The sequence below is a fragment of the Perissodus microlepis genome, chromosome 11 (assembly GCF_051167445.1).
Source record: "Perissodus microlepis isolate ML-2025 ecotype Zambia chromosome 11, ASM5116744v1, whole genome shotgun sequence".
Lineage (NCBI taxonomy): Eukaryota > Metazoa > Chordata > Actinopteri > Cichliformes > Cichlidae > Perissodus > Perissodus microlepis.
Window position 1 is genome coordinate 11,716,874 of NC_140471.1, and position 22,704 is coordinate 11,739,577.

At 39.1% G+C, this 22,704-nt stretch overlaps 1 protein-coding gene across 1 annotated transcript in view; it reads right to left on the reverse strand.

Annotated features, from left to right (window-relative positions):
• dnah5 (dynein, axonemal, heavy chain 5) overlaps window positions 1–22,704 on the reverse strand; it is a 99,187-nt gene that overhangs the window by 66,690 nt on the left and 9,793 nt on the right. Inside the window, exons 5-43 of the mRNA XM_084942585.1 lie at window positions 21,190–21,408; window positions 20,974–21,111; window positions 20,628–20,804; window positions 20,379–20,492; window positions 20,120–20,227; window positions 19,846–19,968; window positions 19,522–19,737; window positions 19,125–19,151; window positions 18,355–18,462; window positions 18,067–18,152; window positions 17,007–17,214; window positions 16,770–16,883; window positions 15,579–15,785; window positions 15,260–15,340; window positions 14,146–14,236; window positions 13,693–13,838; window positions 13,325–13,502; window positions 12,861–13,100; window positions 12,549–12,745; window positions 12,313–12,406; window positions 11,699–11,841; window positions 11,400–11,476; window positions 11,194–11,318; window positions 10,857–11,092; window positions 10,454–10,672; window positions 10,255–10,317; window positions 9,701–9,939; window positions 8,524–8,671; window positions 8,312–8,404; window positions 7,834–8,033; window positions 7,535–7,688; window positions 6,860–7,023; window positions 6,481–6,637; window positions 6,049–6,261; window positions 4,219–4,443; window positions 3,126–3,298; window positions 1,784–1,854; window positions 1,331–1,438; window positions 298–485 (exon numbers count right to left, since the gene is read on the reverse strand). Of these exons, the coding sequence (XP_084798711.1) occupies window positions 298–485; window positions 1,331–1,438; window positions 1,784–1,854; window positions 3,126–3,298; window positions 4,219–4,443; window positions 6,049–6,261; window positions 6,481–6,637; window positions 6,860–7,023; window positions 7,535–7,688; window positions 7,834–8,033; window positions 8,312–8,404; window positions 8,524–8,671; window positions 9,701–9,939; window positions 10,255–10,317; window positions 10,454–10,672; window positions 10,857–11,092; window positions 11,194–11,318; window positions 11,400–11,476; window positions 11,699–11,841; window positions 12,313–12,406; window positions 12,549–12,745; window positions 12,861–13,100; window positions 13,325–13,502; window positions 13,693–13,838; window positions 14,146–14,236; window positions 15,260–15,340; window positions 15,579–15,785; window positions 16,770–16,883; window positions 17,007–17,214; window positions 18,067–18,152; window positions 18,355–18,462; window positions 19,125–19,151; window positions 19,522–19,737; window positions 19,846–19,968; window positions 20,120–20,227; window positions 20,379–20,492; window positions 20,628–20,804; window positions 20,974–21,111; window positions 21,190–21,408 (5,868 nt within the window). The remainder of the gene's footprint in view (window positions 1–297; window positions 486–1,330; window positions 1,439–1,783; window positions 1,855–3,125; window positions 3,299–4,218; window positions 4,444–6,048; window positions 6,262–6,480; window positions 6,638–6,859; window positions 7,024–7,534; window positions 7,689–7,833; window positions 8,034–8,311; window positions 8,405–8,523; window positions 8,672–9,700; window positions 9,940–10,254; window positions 10,318–10,453; window positions 10,673–10,856; window positions 11,093–11,193; window positions 11,319–11,399; window positions 11,477–11,698; window positions 11,842–12,312; window positions 12,407–12,548; window positions 12,746–12,860; window positions 13,101–13,324; window positions 13,503–13,692; window positions 13,839–14,145; window positions 14,237–15,259; window positions 15,341–15,578; window positions 15,786–16,769; window positions 16,884–17,006; window positions 17,215–18,066; window positions 18,153–18,354; window positions 18,463–19,124; window positions 19,152–19,521; window positions 19,738–19,845; window positions 19,969–20,119; window positions 20,228–20,378; window positions 20,493–20,627; window positions 20,805–20,973; window positions 21,112–21,189; window positions 21,409–22,704) is intronic.

Consider the following 22,704-nt stretch of genomic DNA (forward strand, 5'->3'; position numbering starts at 1 on the left):
AGAGTTCAATTCCATTTTAGTGTTATTTGTGATTCATTTCGCTTTTCAAGATTAAAGTTTTTGCTTTAAAAAAAAAGGAATCATTATGCGATAAATCTAACAGCCAAGAGTAAATATTGATGTCCATGCATGCACAGCATGTCCAGTCACCATCTGAAACAGATACAGTTCATACACTTCAATATTCATTCTGTTAACTAAGGTGTAATTTACTGATGTTAAGAACTGCATCCTTTATATATCTCCTCTGACCAGTCAAATAGATATTAGCAGTCTTGTTCTACTTCCATTACTAACCATGGTAAGGAAGATGCCAAACTCTGGGTTCATGTCCACATTGTCTCCATCTGTGAAGACAAAATTTTTGCGACGTTCCTTCTTGCAGGTGAGAACTATCGCGATCTGCTGGGCTGCCACAGAAAGAACTGGGAGGTCGATGCGGTTGAACTCGTCAAAACAGCCCCACGAACCAGACTGAGCCAGACCTGGTAAATCACATAAACACAAAGTTATGGTCCGTCTGCTGCAAACAAATAGAATTGTTTAAGATATCTGACATTACATATTGTGTGATTGTTGTTTTTTATCTGTATTGTTATGATTTATTAGCAAATAAAAAAAAAAAACACAGGTCTATAACCTGATAACCCAAACCCTTAAACTTCTTTCTGGGTATATATTTATTGTCACGGTCCTGGGTCGTTGACCCAGTGTTTTGAGTTTTGTTGTGTTTTTGATCTTTGAGTTCATCATGGTTATCACTGTTAGTGTTTTGGTTTCTGTCTCAGTATTTCTAGCTCTCTAGTTTGTTGCTCTGTGATTTCTAGTTCTTAGGTTTTGTTCCCGTGTCCCTATGTTCAGTGTCAAGTCTGTCTCTGTGCTGTTGTGTGCTTCCAGTGTGTCTGGTTTTGCTTCCCCTTGTCTCGTTAGCTCTGATTTCTCCCCCAGCTGCGTTTCCCTACTGTCTCCCATTCCCTGATTGCTCCAGTCCTGTGTTTTGCTTGCTCTGTGTCATGTCATACCCTCACCATGCTGTCTGTTTTTTCCCCTCCGAATTCCTGAGGAAATTCTAGTTCCCAGTCCTGGTTTGTTTTTCTATTTTGTGTTTCTTAGTTTTTAGATTCAAGTGTCCAGTTTAGTTTCGAGTTTTCTAGTTTGGGGTTTTGGTTTGTATTTTGTGAAGTTTAATCTTTATGTAAAGCCTCCCAGCAATAAACGCTGCCTCTTTAAGTTCATTCTGTCTCATGACTTCTGCAATTGGTACCTACTTCCTGCCTGCCACACAGTGTATCATGACACTTATAGCATGACTTTACTTAGTGATTCTCACCTTTAAATATTCTCCCCAAGCCTCTGAAGTCCATTTGGTCAGAGCAGTTGAAGACCACAACATACTTTCCCAAACAGCGACCCATGTCTTTTATGGTCTCGGTCTTTCCTGATAACAAAAGGCAACATTTTCACAGCCTGAACTGAAATGCAACCATTTGTATGCTGATAGAAAACCTGACAACAAATTATCTCATAAGAGAAACTATTAAAGCTAACGCTGTAATGAAGCCATTCCCGACTGAGACAGCTGTGTTGTTTGATTCTTCATCTAAATGACCTGAGTTGTATAGAGTCTAGAAGGGTAAATTATCTATATTTAAAACCGTTAAATTCAATTACTTTAACACTTGGCAAACCTTGGAACAGCTTTTAACATGTCTGTCCCAAAATATTGCATTTTTGATTCAATGTAATTTCCAAAAAATAGATACTGTGTGACTAATTTTCATACCTGTTCCAGCTGGACCAGCAGGTGCTCCACCCATACTCATACCAAGAGCTTGGGCTAAAGTGATGTAACACCTGTCCAATTGTAGACACACAAACATAATGACAATCTAATTTCATAAATCATGAATCATTTCATAAGTTCATAAGCTAATAATATCCATACTCAAAATGACCACAAATGAACGTGATCTCATTCTCCACAAGGTTTAAGGATTAAGCTTTAGAACCCTGCCCCTGAAGCTGATGGGGATTCAGCGATTTGCTCAAGGACACATCAGCAATCAGGATGACTGACAACAGGACCTAGCCCTCTGGTCACTGGTCTCCATCTTCATTACAATGACTGACCTCGGGGTAAAAATCATGGTAAAGCTGGGATACTGACATATTTTCTCTCCTTCAGCAGATACAGATTAAATCTGACCACTCCGTAACCAGATTTACTTTTTTCATCCCAACATCTTTTTTGCCACAATTTAGGACCACTTGCACCTTTCCCTTTTTTTAACGTGATGTGGTGGCAGCGAGGAGGTAGGACAATGACAGCAAGCAAAACAAAAAAAAAGACCAAATCAAATCTGAACTGAACAGAATAAAGTGGATGGGCTTTCAGACAGAGAAAGATAGCATGAGAAAATGATGGAAAATCAGAGCTGTCTTGGCGCCTCTAGCCATAAGGCCAGCATGCCACTTTTCTGGAGAGCTGCTGTCTGATGTTAGATGGTAACTCCCTCCTTAGTGCTGTCCTCTCACATCTCCTCCTTGTCTCTCCTCATCTTTTTTTCCCTCCTTGTCTCTTCTCATATTTTACCCTCTGTGTCTGTTACTAAGACACTTCTTGTTGTTGGACTGCTGTCTCCCTCACTCTGTCTGATCCTCTTTCCTTTTCTTTCTGGCATTCATATCGCCTGTTAGTTACAGATGTGATGACCGCTGTGTAAGACTGCTTCATCCTGCTTCATCCTGCTTTCTTATTTCTCATCCTCACAGTCCCCCAGTTGTCTTTTTTTCTTTGCTTTACAAATCCAGTCATTAGTCAACCACAGAAAGTTTAATCCATTTCATGAAAATTGACATTACAACGAACAATCACGGTCAAGTTTTCAGCATAAATCTAAAGTGGGTTCCTAAAATAACTGATGCATGATGCAGCATGCATTTCTGACTTAGTTACAAAGGCAGGGTCACGTTTTCTGTACAGTCACTCCAAGGTTACACTGTCTTTGTTTAAACTGCAAAAAAGAAAAGTTATACTGCTGTTTTTTTTCTTTATTTTCTTATTAGTGTGTGTGCATGTGACTTTTGCCGTTATGATACATTTTACCGACGTATGTCTGCTTTACCTGTCCGTCAAAGGTGTAATGACAAGTCTTTCGGTACACCCCAAGAATTCATTCTGGTAGACAAAGCCCACATCTGTAATGTTGATGATCATCTTGTCTGAGTCCTCATTGAAGTAGAAACGGCACTGCTTCAGCCATTCAAAGTCACTGGAGCTTTTGACATGCAACCGGCACTAGGTGGAGAAAGGGTAGCGATAAGAGACAGGGAAAGAGGGAAAGAGAGGGCAGAAGGAGACAAGGGGATGGAAACAGAAGTGAAGGGAGAAGAGAGATGGCATGTGAAGAATAAGAAATTGAAGGGCACCACTCAGAAGATTATTTGAAAAGAGAGATGAAAGCCGGATAAAAGAGGGGAAGAAAGGTGGAAGGGCGGGATGTGTGAGGAGGGATTTCGGTGACAGGAGGGTAACATTAAAAGGGTGGAAAGAGAAGAGAAGCAAGAAAGTGGAGGATGAAAGAAGAGGTCATGAAGTGAAATGGGAAGAAAGGAAGGTAAAGGATAGGGGAGAGTGAGAGGAGGGAAGAGAAAAGTCCAGCAAGTTAAAATGATGCAAATGGGAAAAAGTACAAAATGAATTAGAATAGTAATGAATAGAAGAGATAAAAAGCAGAATATGTGTGAGAAAAAAATGTGTTTAGAAACAAACAGGACAAAGGAACATGAGCAGGACAAATTAATGGTATGAGGTAAATAAATACAAATGATTTTAGAAAGAACTAAAAAAACACATCCAAATAAAGTTTCTTCAAACTGCTTCTGTTAACCTTGGGGTTCAGCAACATGCTTATTATGCCTTAAGTGGAGATTCAAACAGGTCGTGACTTTAAATATTACTTGACTGCCATTAAAACCCCTCTGACTACTTTCGACAGAATTTACTCGCTGCAGTAAACAACATTTTGTATTCTGACATGGCAGCCCTTGGGAGTCTGAATATCAAACACAGTTTACAGAGTGGTTGCTATTTTGAGCCGGAGATTCTAATCTTGAACAGAAATTGCAAAGCATTCATGCGCACGGTTCGGCGTCAGTCTAACTGATCCCAGCTCGGATGTCTCTGGCCTCTTTTTACCGAATGATCAACATGCTCACCAGTTCATCAAATATGTCCCTCTGGTGGACATGAATAGTGATGAGGGTCTCATACTTGGTCCTCTCCACAGCCTCCAAGTCTCTTGTGGTCATGTCAATCAGGGTGTTAAGGAGATCCAGGAAGAACTGGTTGGTTTTGGACATGATGCGACGATCATATCGGGCATTGGTCAGAGCTTCTTCTGAGTCCCTTGTCCAAATCATCTGAATACCCAGTAACCCCACCTACATTAATGTGCAAAAAACAAAACACATCATAATGGTCAAATGTACCAATGACCTTAGAAATCTAACTATTGTTTTGATGAAGGAATACTATAGCAGTTTAGTACCACACCCCAAAATTTACAGAGAAAATAACAGCCCCAATTCCCAAAAGTTGGGATGCTGAGTACAGTACAAATAAAAACAGAACGCAATGATTTGCAAATCTCAATAACCCAGATTTTAGTCACAACAGAACATAGAAACAATAACAAATACTTATAGAAAACACACCCTTTTCACCATTTTGAATCTGATAGAAGCAACACATCACAAAAAAGTTAGTGCAGGTCCATGTTTACCACTGTGTAGCATTCCCTCTTCTTTTAACAACAGTCAGTAAACATCTGGGAACTGGGGAGACCAGCAACTGTACGTGGGTAAGGAATATTGCCCAGTTCTTTTCTGACACAGGATCTTTCCAGGTGGTGAACAGTCTGGACTGATGAAAGGCAGTTAAAAACCCAGAGTATGCGATTTAGCTGAAATATGCAGGTTGTTCCCTGAAAAAGACAGGGACATGACTGGATTGGAGCATATTTTGCTCTAAAACATTTAGATACTTTTCAGCAATGGTGGTATCTATCCAGATGTGGAAGCTGCCAGTTTCATAGGCACTAATGCACCCCCATACCATGAGAGAGCAGAAAAAGACAGATTGCGTGAGGATGTGGTCTCCATGTTGTATAAAAAGTTTTCCACTTTGGCTCAGTCAGTGTTGAATGACCTTTGGTCCAGAGAATATAACAGTGATTCTGGATCATGTTCACACATGGCTTTTTCTTTGCAGCATAGAGCTTTAGCCTGTACAGCAAACTGTGCTCCCACACATTGATTTTCTGGAGGTGTTCCTGAGCCCATGCAGTGATTTCCATGACAGAATCAGGTCTGTTTGTAATGCAGTGCTGCCTGAGGGTCTGAAGATCGCAGGCATCCAACATTGATTTTCAGCCTTGCACACAGAGATTTCTCCAGATACTTGGAATCTTTTGATATCACGTAACGTAGATGACGGGAAATTCATATTTGCAATTTTACACTAAAGAACATCATTCTGTAATTGTTCTACAATTTTAGTTTTTTGCAGATTAGTGAAACTCAGCCCAATTCTTTCGTCTAACATGCTCTATTTATATCCACTCATATTACTGAGCTGTTCCCAGATAACCTAATTAGTTGCAAAATGTTCCAGCTTTTTTTTTTTTACTACCACTAATTTATCCAGACTCTTGTTGGCTGTCGTTGTAGTCATTAAATTCAAAATGAGCCAATATTTTATCTCAAAATAGTTTTCTCAGTTTTAAACATTTGCTAGATTTATTATATGGGTTTATAAGATTTGCGAATCATTGCATCCTATTTTAACTTACATTTTAGAGCATCCCAACTTTCTTTAGAATTTGTTTTGGAGTTTATTACAATGTTCATAGTAGATTGCCTCTTTAGGCTACACAGGTTTCTGTTTTTGAGCAGTGCCGTCCTTGCTCCACAAGGATAGTCAGTTGTGGTCGAATCAATGTTTTAAAACGTTTGCGGATTAGTTCCTGGATTTGGACAATGACTTACTTGAGATGGGAAGGAGTTGAGGAAGTCAATTAGCTGGAAGCCAGAGTCCTGGATAGCCAGAGCAGCTTGTCTGATCACAAGGTGCAAAGACCTCTGGGATTCTTTCAGCAGAGCATTGAGCCACACCTCCACGTTCCCTTCAGCTGTGACGGGACGGTCGAGCTCCACAGTTTCTCCCTCGCGTGATGACACGGCCAGAATGCGGTCATATATCTGTGAAAGGCAACACTGATTAGATCGATTATTATAACTACAATGATGAAGTTATTTTTCTTATAAAAAGTATATTTTTCAAAGTCTACATTACTCTGATTAGTTCATTCAATTTGACATTAAAGCAGCTATTATATTTTATTACTTTCATGTTACAATCACATATTTTTCAGAAGGTTAAGTGTTTAAGATAAACAACAAAAAAAGAACATAATACACCTTTTCATGAAACTGGACACACTTGATATTGTCAAAGACATTGAGAAGGTGGGCCTGGATGGTGTGGGAGTCAGAGGCCTGGCCCAGGATCTCCAGCAGGGCAGGATCAGAGACAAAGAAGAAACGAGGAAACAGCAGACGCTTCTTCTCCAGATAACTGTTTGACCACATAATTTAAAAAAAATCAATACAAAGTATCATCTGACAGACAGTACAATAAACCAGATAGTTAACTGTACAGCATAAAAAGGAAATCAGTCACTTCACTTACCCTCACTACTGATTATCCTTTAAAATCTTCTACCTTTCTTTTGGTGGTTAAGTTCATTAGAACCTAAAAAGAAGGGCCATGGTGGTGTTTTAAGTTTTTTCTACTCACCCTGTTAGGGACTTCTGACAGATCTCCAGCTGTTCGAGGAGATGTGGAAGCAGCTGTCCCATGGTCTCATCCCCCACGCATGACTGTACCACATTGGGCATTTCATGGGCTCGCATCATGATCTTCACCCATGACTTATCAATGTTAGAGAAACGCTTTGCTTCCTAAAAAGATTGAGTTAGTCAATTATCTCATGATCAGACTGTTTTATTATTTTATTTTGTATTTAGTTGTTTCTTTTAAATGCTTGGACGCTGTTTGGCTCCGATTTTAGAAGTAAGCTCGTAAAACAATCTTACAAAGGCAACATTTCACTATTATTTCTCCGTCTTTTAAATGTCAAAACACTGCGGCCTGAAAACATTGCCTGGATCAGTGATTTATTTTGCTCAAGAGACTGTGAAATATAATAATTGAAAATGGAAATAAAAGAAAATCAACGCCTGGCACATTAATGCACTATACACTGCACCTAAACATCCAGAATATTGTCCAGAAATCTGATAATGATGTAAAGATAGAATTTTTTTATGTAAATTGTGTAACTGCAAATGAGTAATATCAGTTCAGTGTAACTTGTTTGCCTTTTAAACTGAAATTGCCTTTTAAACTGCATTTGGAGTCCATGTTTAAGCCTGATAACCAATATGAATCACATCCTGAAATGTTGTTCACCTTAGGCAACTGTTTGGCGATATCCCCACCCACAAACACAGCCTCCAGATAGATCCACAGGTTCTGGACAGTCATCCAGTGCTCGATAATATCAGTGGTGTTGGAGAGATTCTGAACCCACTTCTGAATCTGGGCTTTAAATGGGGTGTTGTACCTGAAAAAGAAGGTAAATCTTCACGTTAGCCTTACTTAGGGACGCACACCTGTGTGTGGCTCGTCTAATGTCTAGATTTCCCACAGCTGTGGAAGAAGATCATCACTACCGACACTAATGATAATGACACTCAACACTGCCGTACCGGTTGCTCATAAGGGATCCCAAGATCATTAGGCTATCCTCCATGCTGGCAATGATCTCTGATGTGCTGTCTCCTCTCAGCAGCAACTCCCCACGGGTCTTAAAACTGGCAAATGTAAAAGTCTTGTTGTCCCACTCAGCGATCACTTGCTTCAGCTTCTGTTCAATATCACGCTCTTTCACAGCACTGATGCAGATATCCTGCACAAGGACCCCGCCCCCCAAATGTTTTTAAATGTTAGCAATAAAAATGCTAATGGCAAACAGATGCATATGCACTGAAAAAGCAGGATCAGTGTTTGCACTGAACAGGACCACCTATATCAGTTAGCAAAGTTAATTCAATATATTACTCTTTAAACTTTTTAAATGTTATCATTTCCTCCAAACAATTTTCCAAACTTGTATTTTATTTGGAATTTATTATATCAAATAAAAAAGAAAACACCCTGAATTAGCAGCTAATGATTCGTTTGTACCTCAATCTCTTCTTTATACTTGAGTAGAGGAGCCTCCATTATGTTACGCAGCTTGAATGTATCAGTTTCCACCTCAAAGGTATGGCCAGTCACCTGGATACAAAACAGGACAAATTACAGCTATTATCATTATCATTACGTTCTGGTGATGACTTGATTTCAGTCAATAACATTCGGTTGCAGTGCTACACCAGTGGCCATGTTTCACTAACCTCCGTTATCCTCTTCCAGTGCCGGGCCATCATAGCTTTGTTAGTCATGAGTTCCAGCAGGGGGCAGCACTCACTGAATTCATCAATTGTTTTCTTCAGATCCTGAAAGGCCTGCCACTCTTTCAGAGCACGAGGCAGTTTCCGGCACCTGGTAGTTCACAGGACGTGACAGTGAAACTCATATTTGTTGTCTTCTTTCTAAACTACACTTTAGCTCTGCTGAAGTCAAGTAAAGTTGACATGAACTAGATTAGATGTATAGTTGACATTTTGTTTGTTAAAGGAAAAGTATTGCAACACACTTCAAGTTTGGTATTAACGCTACAAGAGTCATTGGATTGGACAACTTGTTGAGTATCCTTCCTTACTAGCACAGAGCAAAAGTTCATGCATCAGTGTCTGTTCATAGCTTCAATCAACCAAATCAACACCTCCACAACAGATAGCTGACGTTTCTGCCAGAGGAAACAAATATCCTCTCTTCTTCAGCTCTGACTATAGCTCTATATTTTCCTTCTGACTGCTTCTAATGTTTATCTAGATTTTCATTGTCAAGTAATCCCTTCCAGCTATATTAAAAGTTGTTCTTAATTTCTTTAGGTAAAATAAACTAGCCTGTAGCCTATTAGCCTCTTTCCCCTTCAGTGTCCATTTGACACATGCTGGACAAATGTGACCACATAAAGGGCAAAGATTAGCTTTGCATTGTGAGACTGAAATATTAATGCAGTGTTGATGAAGAACAGGAAGCTTTGTTTCTGCCACTGAAAAAAAAACGCTTTTTTTGTTGTTATGTAAAACTTTTGGGTTAGTATCTCGAAATTATAACATCTCGAAACAAGTTTCCATATTGGAGCAAGTGAGAGGAAGCAGTTTCTTTAATGCCTGAAAATAAGAGTGATGTTTATGAAAATCATTTAATTTAATTCTGCTTTTTTTCTTTCTCTTTGATGTCACCAATTCCTGCAGTAATGCGAGGGCTTGATTACACAGTATGAGAAGGTTATTTTCTCACATAGTCAGAAAAACACCTAGTTTTGTTTTTTTTTCCAGTTCAGCTTCTTTCCTGAAAACGTCTCCTTCTTCATTAACATATTTTAAGCCCATGTTACTACATCTACAGTTAAAAGAGTTCAACAGTTGCTTGAATAAAAAACAAACAAATAAATTGTCAAACCTCGTCTGAAAGTCGAGCAGCTCATTATTAATCTTCTCGATGCAGATGTCAGCCCAGAGGATATCATAGTAGCCATTAACTGTATCGATGACATTGTTGTAAAGGCCGTACAACTTCTGCAGCAGAGCCAGTTGCTTCCTAATCTCCAATAGCTGAGGATGCTGGGTAACAGGAAGTCCAAAGAGCTCTTCTCCTCCCGTATAAGTGATGTACTTCCTGAACAGGTTGTCAAATCGATTCTGAAGAGGAGAAGAGCTACGATCAGGTACAGCTTACGCTCTGATGGACTTTAAAACATTAGACATTTGAGGTAAAACATTTGTAATTATCTGAGTATAATTTATACAGAATAAAAAAATCTGTCTTTTGCTAACAATGAAATAGAAACTGTAATAGTATAATAATAATAATAATAATAATAATAATAATAATAATAATATAATAGCTCTTTTAACATTAGTTTCAAGTAACTGCTTTTCTGAGGCATCAGGTCAATGCAGGCTCTAAATATTTACTAACTGACAGAGAGACAAAATAATTCATCACTAACCAACCTGGAACATGATCAGCCGGTCACTGGCATCTTGGGGTGCAAGTCCCACAACCATGGGACCGTCCTTAAACAGAGAGGGAAAGGTGTCTTTTTAGTAGCTATTATTAAAACTAACCTTAACTGTAATTAACTGAGCATTTTTTGTTGAATTGAAATCAACAGTTTAATTGAAACAGAGCAAACAGCCATAGATATTTTACCTTTTCATAATCTTGATAAAAGTGTTGGCAGTCTTCCAGAAAGGTCTCCACATTGCTGACCAGTTCTTCTCTGAAGTTTGGCTGCAAGGCGACCAGCTCGTTCTGCACCTCTGTGCTCCGGGACAAGAGCTTTTCCCAAGTGTAGCGCAGAGTATCCACTTTTTCAGCCTCCTCTTTAGCCACTGATAGCTCATACTTATGGAGCATGGCATAGGACTCCTGTGAGGAAAAATAAGATACTAAGTCTTCCACCTGACAAAAACTAGAATGTGCAAATGTGTAATTATTTCTTTCTGAGCTTCTTGTACAGATTCATAAAGTCAAACAGCTACTAAGTCAAATACACTGTGTGTATTTGTGTGTATAAAAAGAGCTTCAATAAATATGTGATGCTGTGGTTTACCTCTATGGGCCCAACTTGAAAATCAATAGATATCTGGTGCTCTCTGATCTCCTTCAGTGCAGCCATGGCAATACGAATATCATCCAGGTCTTTGATCTGTCGATTCAGTTTCTTTCCTGCTTCATCTACAAAAGCAAAAATGTGCTCCATCTCTGAGCGACATTTCCTGTTACAGTAAAGTCCGTAGTCCACCATCCAATTCTTGATTTCAGCAGAGAGGGACATCTTTAAGGGTGCTGGCAGAAAGTAATATGAGCATGCAGAGAGCATCATTTAACTTGCTGAAAATCTAGAAAATCTCATTCATGCTGGTTTTAAATTTGTAACTTAATAAGACCTGTGAATAGCGCCAAGGCTCCTACAGCAATATACTCTGGTTCAGAGTTTACTTCCAGCTCTAGATCTCGATAGAAAAGAATCTGGCTCTCAAACTCCGATAACAAGGGACTCCCCTCGATAAATCTGTTCAAAACACAAACAAAAATAGCACTAGTGCGATGTCAGATAAGCAAATTTATATAGAAACCATACATTTCAACGTACTTCCTCATGGTCTCTTCACGGTCTTTCCTCCAGATGTGATGGTAACAGCTAAAGTGATGTAGAGCGGTCACCACTTCCTGCACATTAATATCAACAGGAGAATATGAAATGAAGTGCACTTATAGAAAAATAAAAGACATTTATATTCATTAAATATACAGAAATATAGATGAAAATATCTGTTGTAAATGTGGGATAACGAAATATAAAAAGTGTATGGCATGATTTAATAAAAGACAGCTAAGTTTGGATTAGTTTCATATAAAATGTGCAGTATAGCTTAATTAAGTGCCGTGTACCTTTTTACTGGAGGTGATAGAGGTGCTAAGTACAGAGATTAGCTTGGCTATTTCCTTGTTCTCAGACACACTCTTGTAGTAATTTCTGGCTTGGAACGGGATGGCCTGGATCACAGAAGCTGACATGTCTGAGGTACTGCCATCTGAAAATGACAGAATTTCATAGAAAACACATTGAGCAGAAATGATGGACATTATTCTTCCAAATATTAACTTCTGGGCTTTTTAAATAATTATATGTTGCAGGTCTTTTTACAAGAGAACATGTTAATAATGGAATTACTTCCATTTAGTTTTTCTCTCGCTGTATATATAATTTCTAAAAGTAAGATGTGCTTTTCATAGTGGAAATTGATTATCCCTGCCACTTTCTAATTAAATATGCATTTCATTTGCATTAAATATGAAATTCTTGAATATTTTCCTCCCCAAGCAATACTATGTGTTTCTGCCCCTGGTCAGATATTTGCTTGCTCTGCTGAGCTGTAAAATCGAGTTGTAATTGTATGCTGAAAACAGCAAATCTTAAAATTTTAAAAATGAGTGAGCTGACACAGTTGGGAGCTGTTGAAGGTCTGAGGTTAAGCTATGAAAGTGATAATATTCTCTGTTACCAGCCAAGCTTCTGTATGTTGTTGCTCCGTCCTCTGTTTCGCTCTCAGAGCTGTCTTGTTTCAGTGCCGCCATTCGCCTTTCATTCATTTGTCTCTGGAAAGGGGAATGTAAAACCTCCGGGTTTATTTAGTACACTGCTGGACTACGACACCATTAGCTCAAAAAGAGCAGTTCTAACAGTTTATTACAGTTATCAAGCTAAATACTGTCACAAATTGATTTTTCCTTTATTCACCTTAGATATCCTTTCTTTGCTCCACTGGCTGACTCCTTTGCTGACACTGACTACACACTCTACAGCGCGGTTTAGAGCCTGTTGAACCTCCTCCAAAGCTGGAACCATGACAATGTTAGGGATGGAAAGGGTCATGTTTACTCTGAAGATTGCATGGTGATCGCTGCTTTTGCCATGGCTGGTTGGGTCACTTGCATCTACAGAGGGAGAGAAGGGTAACACACATAAAGTATTGGAATAGACATTTTATGAGCTTATTTTAAATATTTTAGGCCTTTACAGAAATATAGCAAACAATTAAACAAGACGCACCAGAGAAATGTATGAGCGAGGACGTATGTATGCGCTTGCGCAACATCTCAAGGGTGTTGCGTGTCACTTTGAGCAAGGCATCCACATTACGGTGGTTGAAGTAGGACAGCAGCTCCTGGGCTTCCTGCTCCATCACTTCCATCAAGTCCCTCTTCTTCTTCCTCCTCACCAACGGAGAAGAAGGACCAACACTAGCAGAACGTAGCAGCGTGTTTCTGGAGAAGAGACGCTCGTCATCACCTGAGAAGGTGACACATTTACAGTCAATATGAACACCTTCAGCAACACTTCACCTTGAATAAATCAGCATTATAATAAAAGTAAAAACAACAAGGTCCTAAAAAAGGTAATCCCCTTTCCTTTAAATACTTTTGAACTGCCTTTTTTAACTTGTCTCTTACAGCATTGAATCATAATTATCACACTGTATTGTGTTTGATCGTGAAAGGAAACTGTCAGCATACCTTCACTGTCATTGTGGTCTATGGTCTTGCTCTCTGTGCAGCTTTCTTCCTCAAACTTCTCCACCTCCTCTCTCTGATTGTGGTCAAACTCTAGCAGCATGTTGATCAGTTCATTAGCTGCCTCCTCCACCAGTGAGCTCTTCATGTTCACTTTCTGGGCTTGTCTTATGCAAAGGTCCTAGACACATGCAGATATACAGTTCAGTTCAATGTAATTAATCTTTAGAATAAGAAATAATGTTTAAATACAGAAAAAAGCCCCATTTAATAAATATCGATAGCATCTTTCAGATGTCTGCATAGTTACACAGACTTAGTAGAGCAACAATAACCCAGCTGATACTTTTATTTTATTTGTCTTTATTTACCCTGGTGGTTTGAACAAACTCCTCACAGGTCACAGGCTCATCCTCTGGCAGGACACACAGGTTGGATATGCTCATCTCCTGCAGTACTGTTTCTATTCTAAACTCCACCAGGTCATTCACTCTGTCCATCAGCAACTCAAGATCAGCTAAACAGACAAAAAAAAACATAAAAGAGAAAGGGAGGGACACAAACCCACCAAAAATAAGGGAAAGAGGGAAAAATCAAGGGGAACTTGTTATGCATTTGAACAAAGGAGAGAACAGTGATAAACAGACAATTGAGTATAAAAAAGCAATGTGTAGAGAGAGAAAGAATCTATTGAATATATGAGTGTTACTTGTGAGAAAGCCACCTATGCAATAAATCCATTAATCACACGCAGCCAGTGCTGAGTTGCAGGAATGTCTCGTGTCAGCGTGTACAGGATCGATCTCGTTACATTTTTTGCTTACCCAACGCTTTGTCGATGCGGTCGAGATACTTGTCAATGTTCAGAGATGTCCAGTTGAGGGAGGTCAAACCCGGTTGTATAGCCTCATCCACCTGTCAAGTAAGTCATGTATGGTATGATGATGGTGATGCACTTTGTAAGCAACCTGCTGTGACAGTCAGTCTCATACCTGTCACCAGTTTAATGCTTAGAAAAGATTCATGACGAAACCAAGCAACAATAAAAAAGGATTTAACATTTTTTTGTGTGTCCTTCTGACTTGCTAGAGACAACTGAAAATAAAAAGATAAAATCAAATGAAATCAAATAAAATGGGTTACCAGGGATATGCTTTTCTTAAATGTCCTATTTTGAACTTTTATGTAATCACATGACGCTCTTTTGGGGACAGCAATTTAAAATCATATCACTACTCTCATGGGATGCTGGGTTGGACTGAAATGCAGGACTTTGCAGAGAAATATAAAATCAAAACAAAGCTTTATTAGCTAGCACTGGCAAACAGAATTTAGCTAACTGGAGCGCACACAACATGAAGGATTTGACATGGACATGATAAAGAACAGAGGGAAACCATCCATCCTTAGACTACGATGACTGAGAACCTTCACAGACACATCCATCCATCCATTTTCTTACGCTTATCCGGGGCTGGGTCTTGGGGCAGCAGCCTAAGTAGAGAAGCTGAGACCTCCCTCTCCCCAGTCACCTCCTGCACTACCCAAAGCTCATGACCACAGGTGAGGGTAGGGACAAAAACCAACTTTGAGTCAAGCTCAGTTGCTTTGATCTCTTGCCCAAGATGTTGATTTTTGTATTATTTACCCAAGTTCATTTTTTGGGTTAAATAAAAAACACTTTTTTGGACTTTAACCTGTGCCTGACTGTCCTTTACTGCTCGGTCAATCACACTAGGATTCCCAATCCCAGCCCGCCACCTCGCACCAAGGGCGAGTCTCCAGGAGACTAGCTTCAGAGCCCAAGCCATTCACATCCACTATATCTAGCCGCTACCTCTCAACACTCACACACTAACTCAGGCTCCTTCTCCATGAGAGAGGTGACATTCCATGTCCCAATTGCTAGTTTTGGTAGCCGAGGGTCGGTCCACTTACCTTAGCTACATGTGGCATGGCCAGCTGTTCAAAGACACTCTGAATCTTGGCACGCACTCTAGTGTTCTCGCTCAACATCAGCTGAAATGAGATAGATGCATGTTGGTGCATTTTTGTAATCACACAAAAGGGATGAACTGAATTTTTCAGTTGACAATAAAATGGGTTTTTGTCGATTTTAGTCATTTTTAAAAATCTGTGTGGAATTTAAACACAATTCCAGGATGTTTTATACTCCTAGTTACATGCAGCTTTGATCATTTGGTTGTTCACTGTATGCATTTTTGAAATTTTAGCTACAACTGTGTGCTATGCTCACCTGTATTCTATTGTAGTGTTTCTTAAAGACGTCCTGTTTTTGCAGCAGTAGAAGAGCGAAGGGAGGGATTGCCAAATTCATCTTTGTCATGCAGTTCACCTCTCTGATCTGCGTCAGAATCTCTGGGTCATAGTTCACAAATAACTCGCCAGTTTCTGGAGATCTGACCAGAAGAGAGGCTTGCAGGCCAACTTTGGCATCCTCCATCTGCGTTGAGGTATAAAGTGTTTAGTGAGGTTTATGTGGAGAGATGCAGGGGGAAAATGTGTGAATAAGATGGGAGAAAAGATGTTCATTCAGTTTGTGTTTCAGATCCTCAAACTAATTTTAATATTAGACAAAGATAACCCAAGTATGGGCAAAATGTAGTTTTTTCCAGCAAGAACTGCAATGATTCTTTTATCTCGCTGTAGAAGAATTTTGCCTCTTTCTTGTTTGCAGAATTGTTTTAATTCAGCCACACTAGAAGGTTTTCAAGGACAAGTCACGGCAAAGCACCTCAATCTGATTTAACTCCAGACTTTGACCAGGCCACTCCAAACCCTTCATTTTGTTTATTTATTTATTTGTCATTTCCACTTTATTTGTCAGTGACCAAGCAAAAACAGAACCTCTGTAGAGAAAGGATGCATTGTACCAGATTTAGCTGCTAGCTAGTTTTCATCTGCAGCTCCTGAGACATTGAGACATTCATAGGTGGACTTCCTGGTGTTTTTCACATCTGTTGTCCTGCTACATAACCCGATTACACTTCAATTTGTGCCACTTCAAGGCACAAACTGATGGCCAGACATTGTCCTTCAGGAGCTGGTGTGATATTGCTTTTATGAAATGCTGCATTCGTTTTGTGCTGGATGTCACTCTCATCAGTCCACAAAATATATTGGGGAGCATTAAGATGTTTTTTGGCAGATCTGAGAGGAGCCTTGGTGTCCTTTTTAGTCATCCATCATTTTCACCAAATTACTTGTTCACACAGTGCCAGATATAATTAGATAGCCTTCTCCTTTTTAAATTGATCAACTTTGTCTAGTATTAAAATGTGTTTGATGATCTCAAACATGTAAGTGTTAACATATATGCAGCAAACGAAATCACAACACTATATAAAGGAATTAACGATGCATATTGTATATAAATGCTCCTCTGTCAGATTTCTTGTTTGTATTATACATTTTACAGTTCGTTAACCTTTTTCATCCAGCTGTGATGGTAGATCATCTCAAACTCCAACAACGCTCTTGCTACACGGTTAAAGTTCTTGATGATCCTTTTTGCCTCTGATGTGGAAAGAACTCCTGGATGCTAATTAGAGTAATAAACAAAACAAACAAACATGATGCATTACATGGATGGGAAATGCCAAACAATTTTATCATTAATCTGCTAGAACCAGCCAAACCTGAACTGAAAGTCAGGCAATATTACCTGCTGAAAGAGATCCATGGGTCCCTGTATACGGCTGTACAGCTGCCGAGCCCACATGATCCGACCGGCCACTGGGGGCAAGTCCCTGCCAATGGGGGGGTCAGGTTTCTGCTTCATGTAGATGCGGGAAACCATTTCAATGTCCCGGCCATAATTTTGTAAAATTTGCTGATACTTCTCATCAATCCCAAGATCTGGGATGCCCAGTCTGTTTTTGGGAAAAAACCAAAGATACAAGTGGTTCAGCAGAACTCAAACCCAGCAGCAATAAAAATATTTAAATACAGCAATAAACACATAGCAGTACCAGCACCAGTAATGACAAGGACTCTATTTTGTTTGGATGTGCTGGTAAATGTTTTGAGCTAAAATGTGCAAAGAAGGAGCCTGTAACTAGCAAACCTACTTGTACATTAAAGCATACTTGTTATTGTCATGAGGCAGGCAGGAGGAAGGACCCAAATGCAGAACTCAAAACAAGGGAATGAACTAAAGGAGACTGCTTTATTGCAGTGGCACAACTTCCACAAAAGACACTTAAAAAACCAAAGCAAAACCTAGAAACGGGAGACTAATAACAAAACACTAGGAACGGCAATTTCAGGGGACACAACAAGAGAAACCCACACAACACGACGGGAGGACAGAACGCTGACAGAGAGAAACACAGGGCTTAAAATACAGGAGGAGAGCACAGCTGGGACTGCTCACACTTGACGAGACTAAGGGGCGACAAGGCTACAGACACAGAAATGAGACAAGGGACCGCCAAAGTAAAATGACATGAACACAAGGGGAGCGCAGAGAACACCTAAACACTGGAAGAAAAATAACAAAAAACAGAAAACTCTAAAAAATTAATAAACACAAAACATAAAGAGACTCTGGACCATGACAGTTATTGTCTACTCTGAGTTTTTTTATTTTATTTTTGATTGCAGAATAGTTTAAAAGTTCAGAGATTAAATGAAGCAGTATGTCACATGAAGCGGCATTGGCAAGTTTAGGGAAATTGCGGTAAATATTTCAGAATGATGCTAATTAGTTACCAATGAAATACCTTTGAAAGGTCTTCAGCACATTTAGAGCCCTTTCTGTATTTTCAATTTTTTCAAAGGTGCTATCCATGAAACTCTTCAGTTGATTCTGGAAAGGAAAACACAGACAACAATAATATTCACAACAATGACAGTGGAATGAAATTAATTTTAAATGAAACTCCACCTAATGAATCCTTAATCACCAGCAAATGAACTTGGCTAACCCGCATTACAAAACAGATGTCTAGTCAGTTTGCATTAACTTTATTTGCACAAAACAGGGCAAATGCACTGTCTAATTAACTTACGTGGAGTTCAGCAGTGCTTTTGCAGAATTCCTCATAGTCAACATCAAAGTCACTTCTCCTCTGGTCTAGAAAACTGTAATGTTTTTTCTTCATGTTTAACACAATAGCCTAACAAAAAAATATCCAGACATCCACAAACACACATTTTAGAAAACATTTTTAGCTCTAAATAAAATGCACTGTTTTCTTCTGAAGGTATTATTATTAAATGCATAATTAAATGCATACATTTTGGAACTTGTAGTGTATTAGTCTAGTAGAAATGTAACAGTGCAACTGTGTCTTACTGCAAGCTATGGATGTTCTGCAAAGCTAACTATCGAGTTATACCAAAAAAAAAGTTTGCAATCTCATCTTCTAGCTCAGTTTGGTTACTTCAAGCATGCATGTAAAACATTTTGTTAAGTTTTTATTCATTCAGGAAGTTTCACAAACTTTAGATAAAGATTTTACAAGTGAAACATAAGAATGAATTGCCTGTACACTAAAATGAACACCATTGCACACACTTTTCTTGTGTGAATAAAATTAACAAATGGTCATCACAGGGCTGAGTTTAGAAAGTATTACTATGGCCCTAATAATGCAAAAAAAAAAAAGAAAAGAGAAAATAAGGAGTTGGTTTTAATCTCCATGCAATTAGTAGCTATTTTGTTATTAAGGCATATGTACGGCAAAACACTGCACAACAATATTTCACCACTGCATGCTGTCTGCAAGAAATATGGGTCATGCATTGCTAAAAGTTGAAAACTGCAGTGAGACGTTACCTCCCATTTTCCCTGCATTTCTGCAGTCTGTGTAGCCCAAGAAGCAAGGACACAAACACATGGTTCACATCAACAGACTCTCAAAGTATTATGTACTAAAACCTTAAGCATCACAGTTTGATGATGTAAAAAAAATGAATTGTTTGCACAACAGGAAACCACAGAAAAAAATCAGCAGCCTGCCACTGGCATTGTAAGTGTGCAGCCTGAAATTCTGTTCTACCATACAGAGAAACTTTCCGTTTACCATAATGACAACACACTCAACATCTGAAGATGCCAGGAGAAATACAGACACGGCTGCCTGGCAGTGACATTTAATCAGTTAATGCAATGCCTCCCTGCACATGTCTTATTAACAGGATTTGACAACAGTCTGATATCACAGTATACTCACTTGAAACCTGGTGGCCATCGTCTCCAGCCCTTCTATCTTCGAGTCCTTTAGAACGGAGTAGGTGGAAATGGTGGCGAACATTTCGAGGATCTTGTTCAGTCTTCGCTGGAATGTGTCAAACTTTCCAAAGATGTACATCTCGCTGAAGTCAAACTGTCTTTCTGAAGGAGTCTGCTCCAGCTTCTCCTTGGTTCTGTGGAAACATCGCTGGTATTCCTGGGAAACACATTATGATACAGAACCACATTTTGACTGATAAAAAACTGACAGAGGTGCATTTTGCTACAAAACACATTTTGTTTTCCTTTAAAAATGATCCATTACCTGGTTTAGGCGAATGGCAGCTTTGATTTTCTCAGTAATGACTTGCTGAGGTTGGTCCCATATTGAGTTTGCGCCATTATCAGTGATATAGGCCTTACAAGCTGTGATCATCTGGTTTGTCACCTGGAGATGAGGATAAAAAAAATGGAAACTATAAATCATGTAAATCATCATGTAAATTTGTACTTTTTTGTTGTCTTAATGTAAAAGTGTCCTAAAAATGCTTCAGTATCAATCATTCATAAAAAAAAATGCCTGTTGATCTGCACAATACCTTTACAAAAAGTGATGTAATCTTTTCAGATGTGTTGTAGTAGCGGGAAATACTGTGAATCATCCTGATGGCATTGATCAGACCTGGGATTGCATCCACCATTGATACCTTGGATGAAACAGAAATTATAGCTTGGATTTGTTTGTACATCCAAATATAACACACATCCAGCACATTTGTACTGTCTTAACCATGAATGCAGTTGATTTGGTTTATTTTTTAAAATGCACCAGAGTGTGATAAAATATTCTTTTCTCACAGGGTCACTGTTGTACAGCGGGTCGCAAAACTTCTCCAAGCTGTAGAGATACTTGACGTTGTCTTTGGCCTCATTAACTCCATCTGTGATCCTTGCATCCAGTTCCCGCCATGACTAGACCATTACAGACCAAAACAAACATAATCTTACAATAAACCACTGAAATAAAAGAGAGAGAAGCAATATCCAAGAAAGAGAGCATGTGGTACAGCCACTTAAAATCAGCAGTATATGACAGTCACATCTGACCTTTACGAGCTTAGATTTAGCCAGCAAGAGCACACCCAGAGCAGCTTTGACATCAGGGCTCTTCAGCTGGTCGAGAAGGTAGTTGAAGCGAGTCATCCGCTTCTTCCAGTGCTCCAGCTCGGCCCGAGGGCCAAGATCATCAGCCTCCTTTCTAAGCTGGTCACTCTCAGCTAAAACCTGCAGAATAGAGACATTCGATATCACTGCTGAAACTTCAGGCCTGCAGTTTATCCTTCATCTGATACAAGCACATTCAAATAAAATGGCAGAAAACTTGGAATAAATGAATGAGAATACTTTTTCTGTATCAAGTTTGAGGAGAAACACGATGAGAGTCTGTTCTCACCTGTTCTATTTGTTTGATCCAGACTTTCATGCAGGCCTCTATCTTCTCTATGGTCTCTGTGCTGCTGGCAGCTGCCATGTAGTCAGACGGGCCCTTCAGTACCCTCAAGTCAAAGGTGTCGCACTCTTTCAAGGTAACCTGAAAGCAAAGTTGTGCTGTGTTGCTTTATTTGCAAAACACTTGGTGCTTTTATTAGTGACATTGTCTGTCCCCTACCTTTTCCTGAAGGCTCTCCTGTGCTCCAGCCAACACAGACACAAAGCTTTCCAATGAAGATATGAAGTCCTGTTTGACGACCAGGGTCTGAGGACTTGTCCCCTCTCCCCAGCCGTGGTTCATCTTCCTCAGTGTGGGAATGAAGATCTCAGAGAGCAGCTGCTCCACACTTTTTAAAAGACCACCTTCCGTTGTATCCAACATATTGAAATTTACATCCTAGAAAATAGTAAAAAAAAGATAATAAAAATCTTAGCATTCATATATTAAACATGCCTCAAAAGAGACCTTCCTAGCTTACTAGTAAGCAAAGAAAACCTTTTGGCTTTTGGCAGAAGTCTCCCTGGGTTACTGTAGTGTAGACACTATAATGGACCAACTATGCATGTGTCCTTCAAGTGAGTCTGGGAAGCTATTAAAAATCTGCTGTAATACTTTGAAAAAGCATTTAAAAAAGTTACTATACTGCTAGCAAAAAGGACATAATGTTTACCAATCATAGTTATAATATTACATTTGTTAGATTAGATTTCATTAGTTTGTGTGGTTGTACTGTATCACATCTGATAAGAGAGAACCAGCACACATGTGACTAAATTAAAAATATAGGACTCCCTTTTAAATGATTGTCAGATGTTATTGTGGTTTTCTAAGGGTTTAATCACGGGACCATCCATGGGTCCCAAAGGCCTACTTATAATTTTCTGAACCAAGTGTTATAAACTTCATGATATAAATTCCAATAATATTTATAAATCGGCTATAACTTTAACATAACCGTTTGGGTCATGCTGACAGACTGGTTTTCAAATGAATTAAAAAATATGATTATCAAACATTGTTAATAATAATCATTAATCATTTATTACTGTACTATACTACTTTAACCCTTCAAAGGTGTGGCACAGTCATCTAGAGAATACAATGTATCCACTAACCCCGTGGCTGCTAGTTAACTGACTTGATTTTAATTAACTAGCAACTCACCAGTCCTCATGAACAATTTGCCAGCAACACATAATTGTGAATCTTTGGTGAACAGCTTCTCTCAGCCATGAGCTGGACACCTCCCTTTTAATAATAACTCCTCTAACTTAATCCACCCAAATGTCAAGTATCACCCGAACACCTGATGTGCCCTTGAATTTTTTTGAAGCGACTAATTAGGAAATTTAGCAAGAGAATTACACACAAGTGCTTTCTCTCATTCTCATTACATGAATACACAGACACACACATACACACAGAATCCTGTTTTCCTCTGTCTCTAGCCAAGGGTGTTTTGTAGCAAACAGGACCTGTTATCAGCGGTGGTGATTAACTTTGCTGCAGATAGCAGGTGTTCAGTAGGAATCAATAGCCAGAACCAGCTGTGCTATCACAGTGCCATTACTGAGCTCCCCCAGTGCCTCACTACCTCTGGGTGTAAGAAGCTTTTTTTAGTTAATTGGATATCATGCATGATAAGAACAAGTAAAATAAAAAAAATCGGAACATTTGTCTTGTGACACTCAG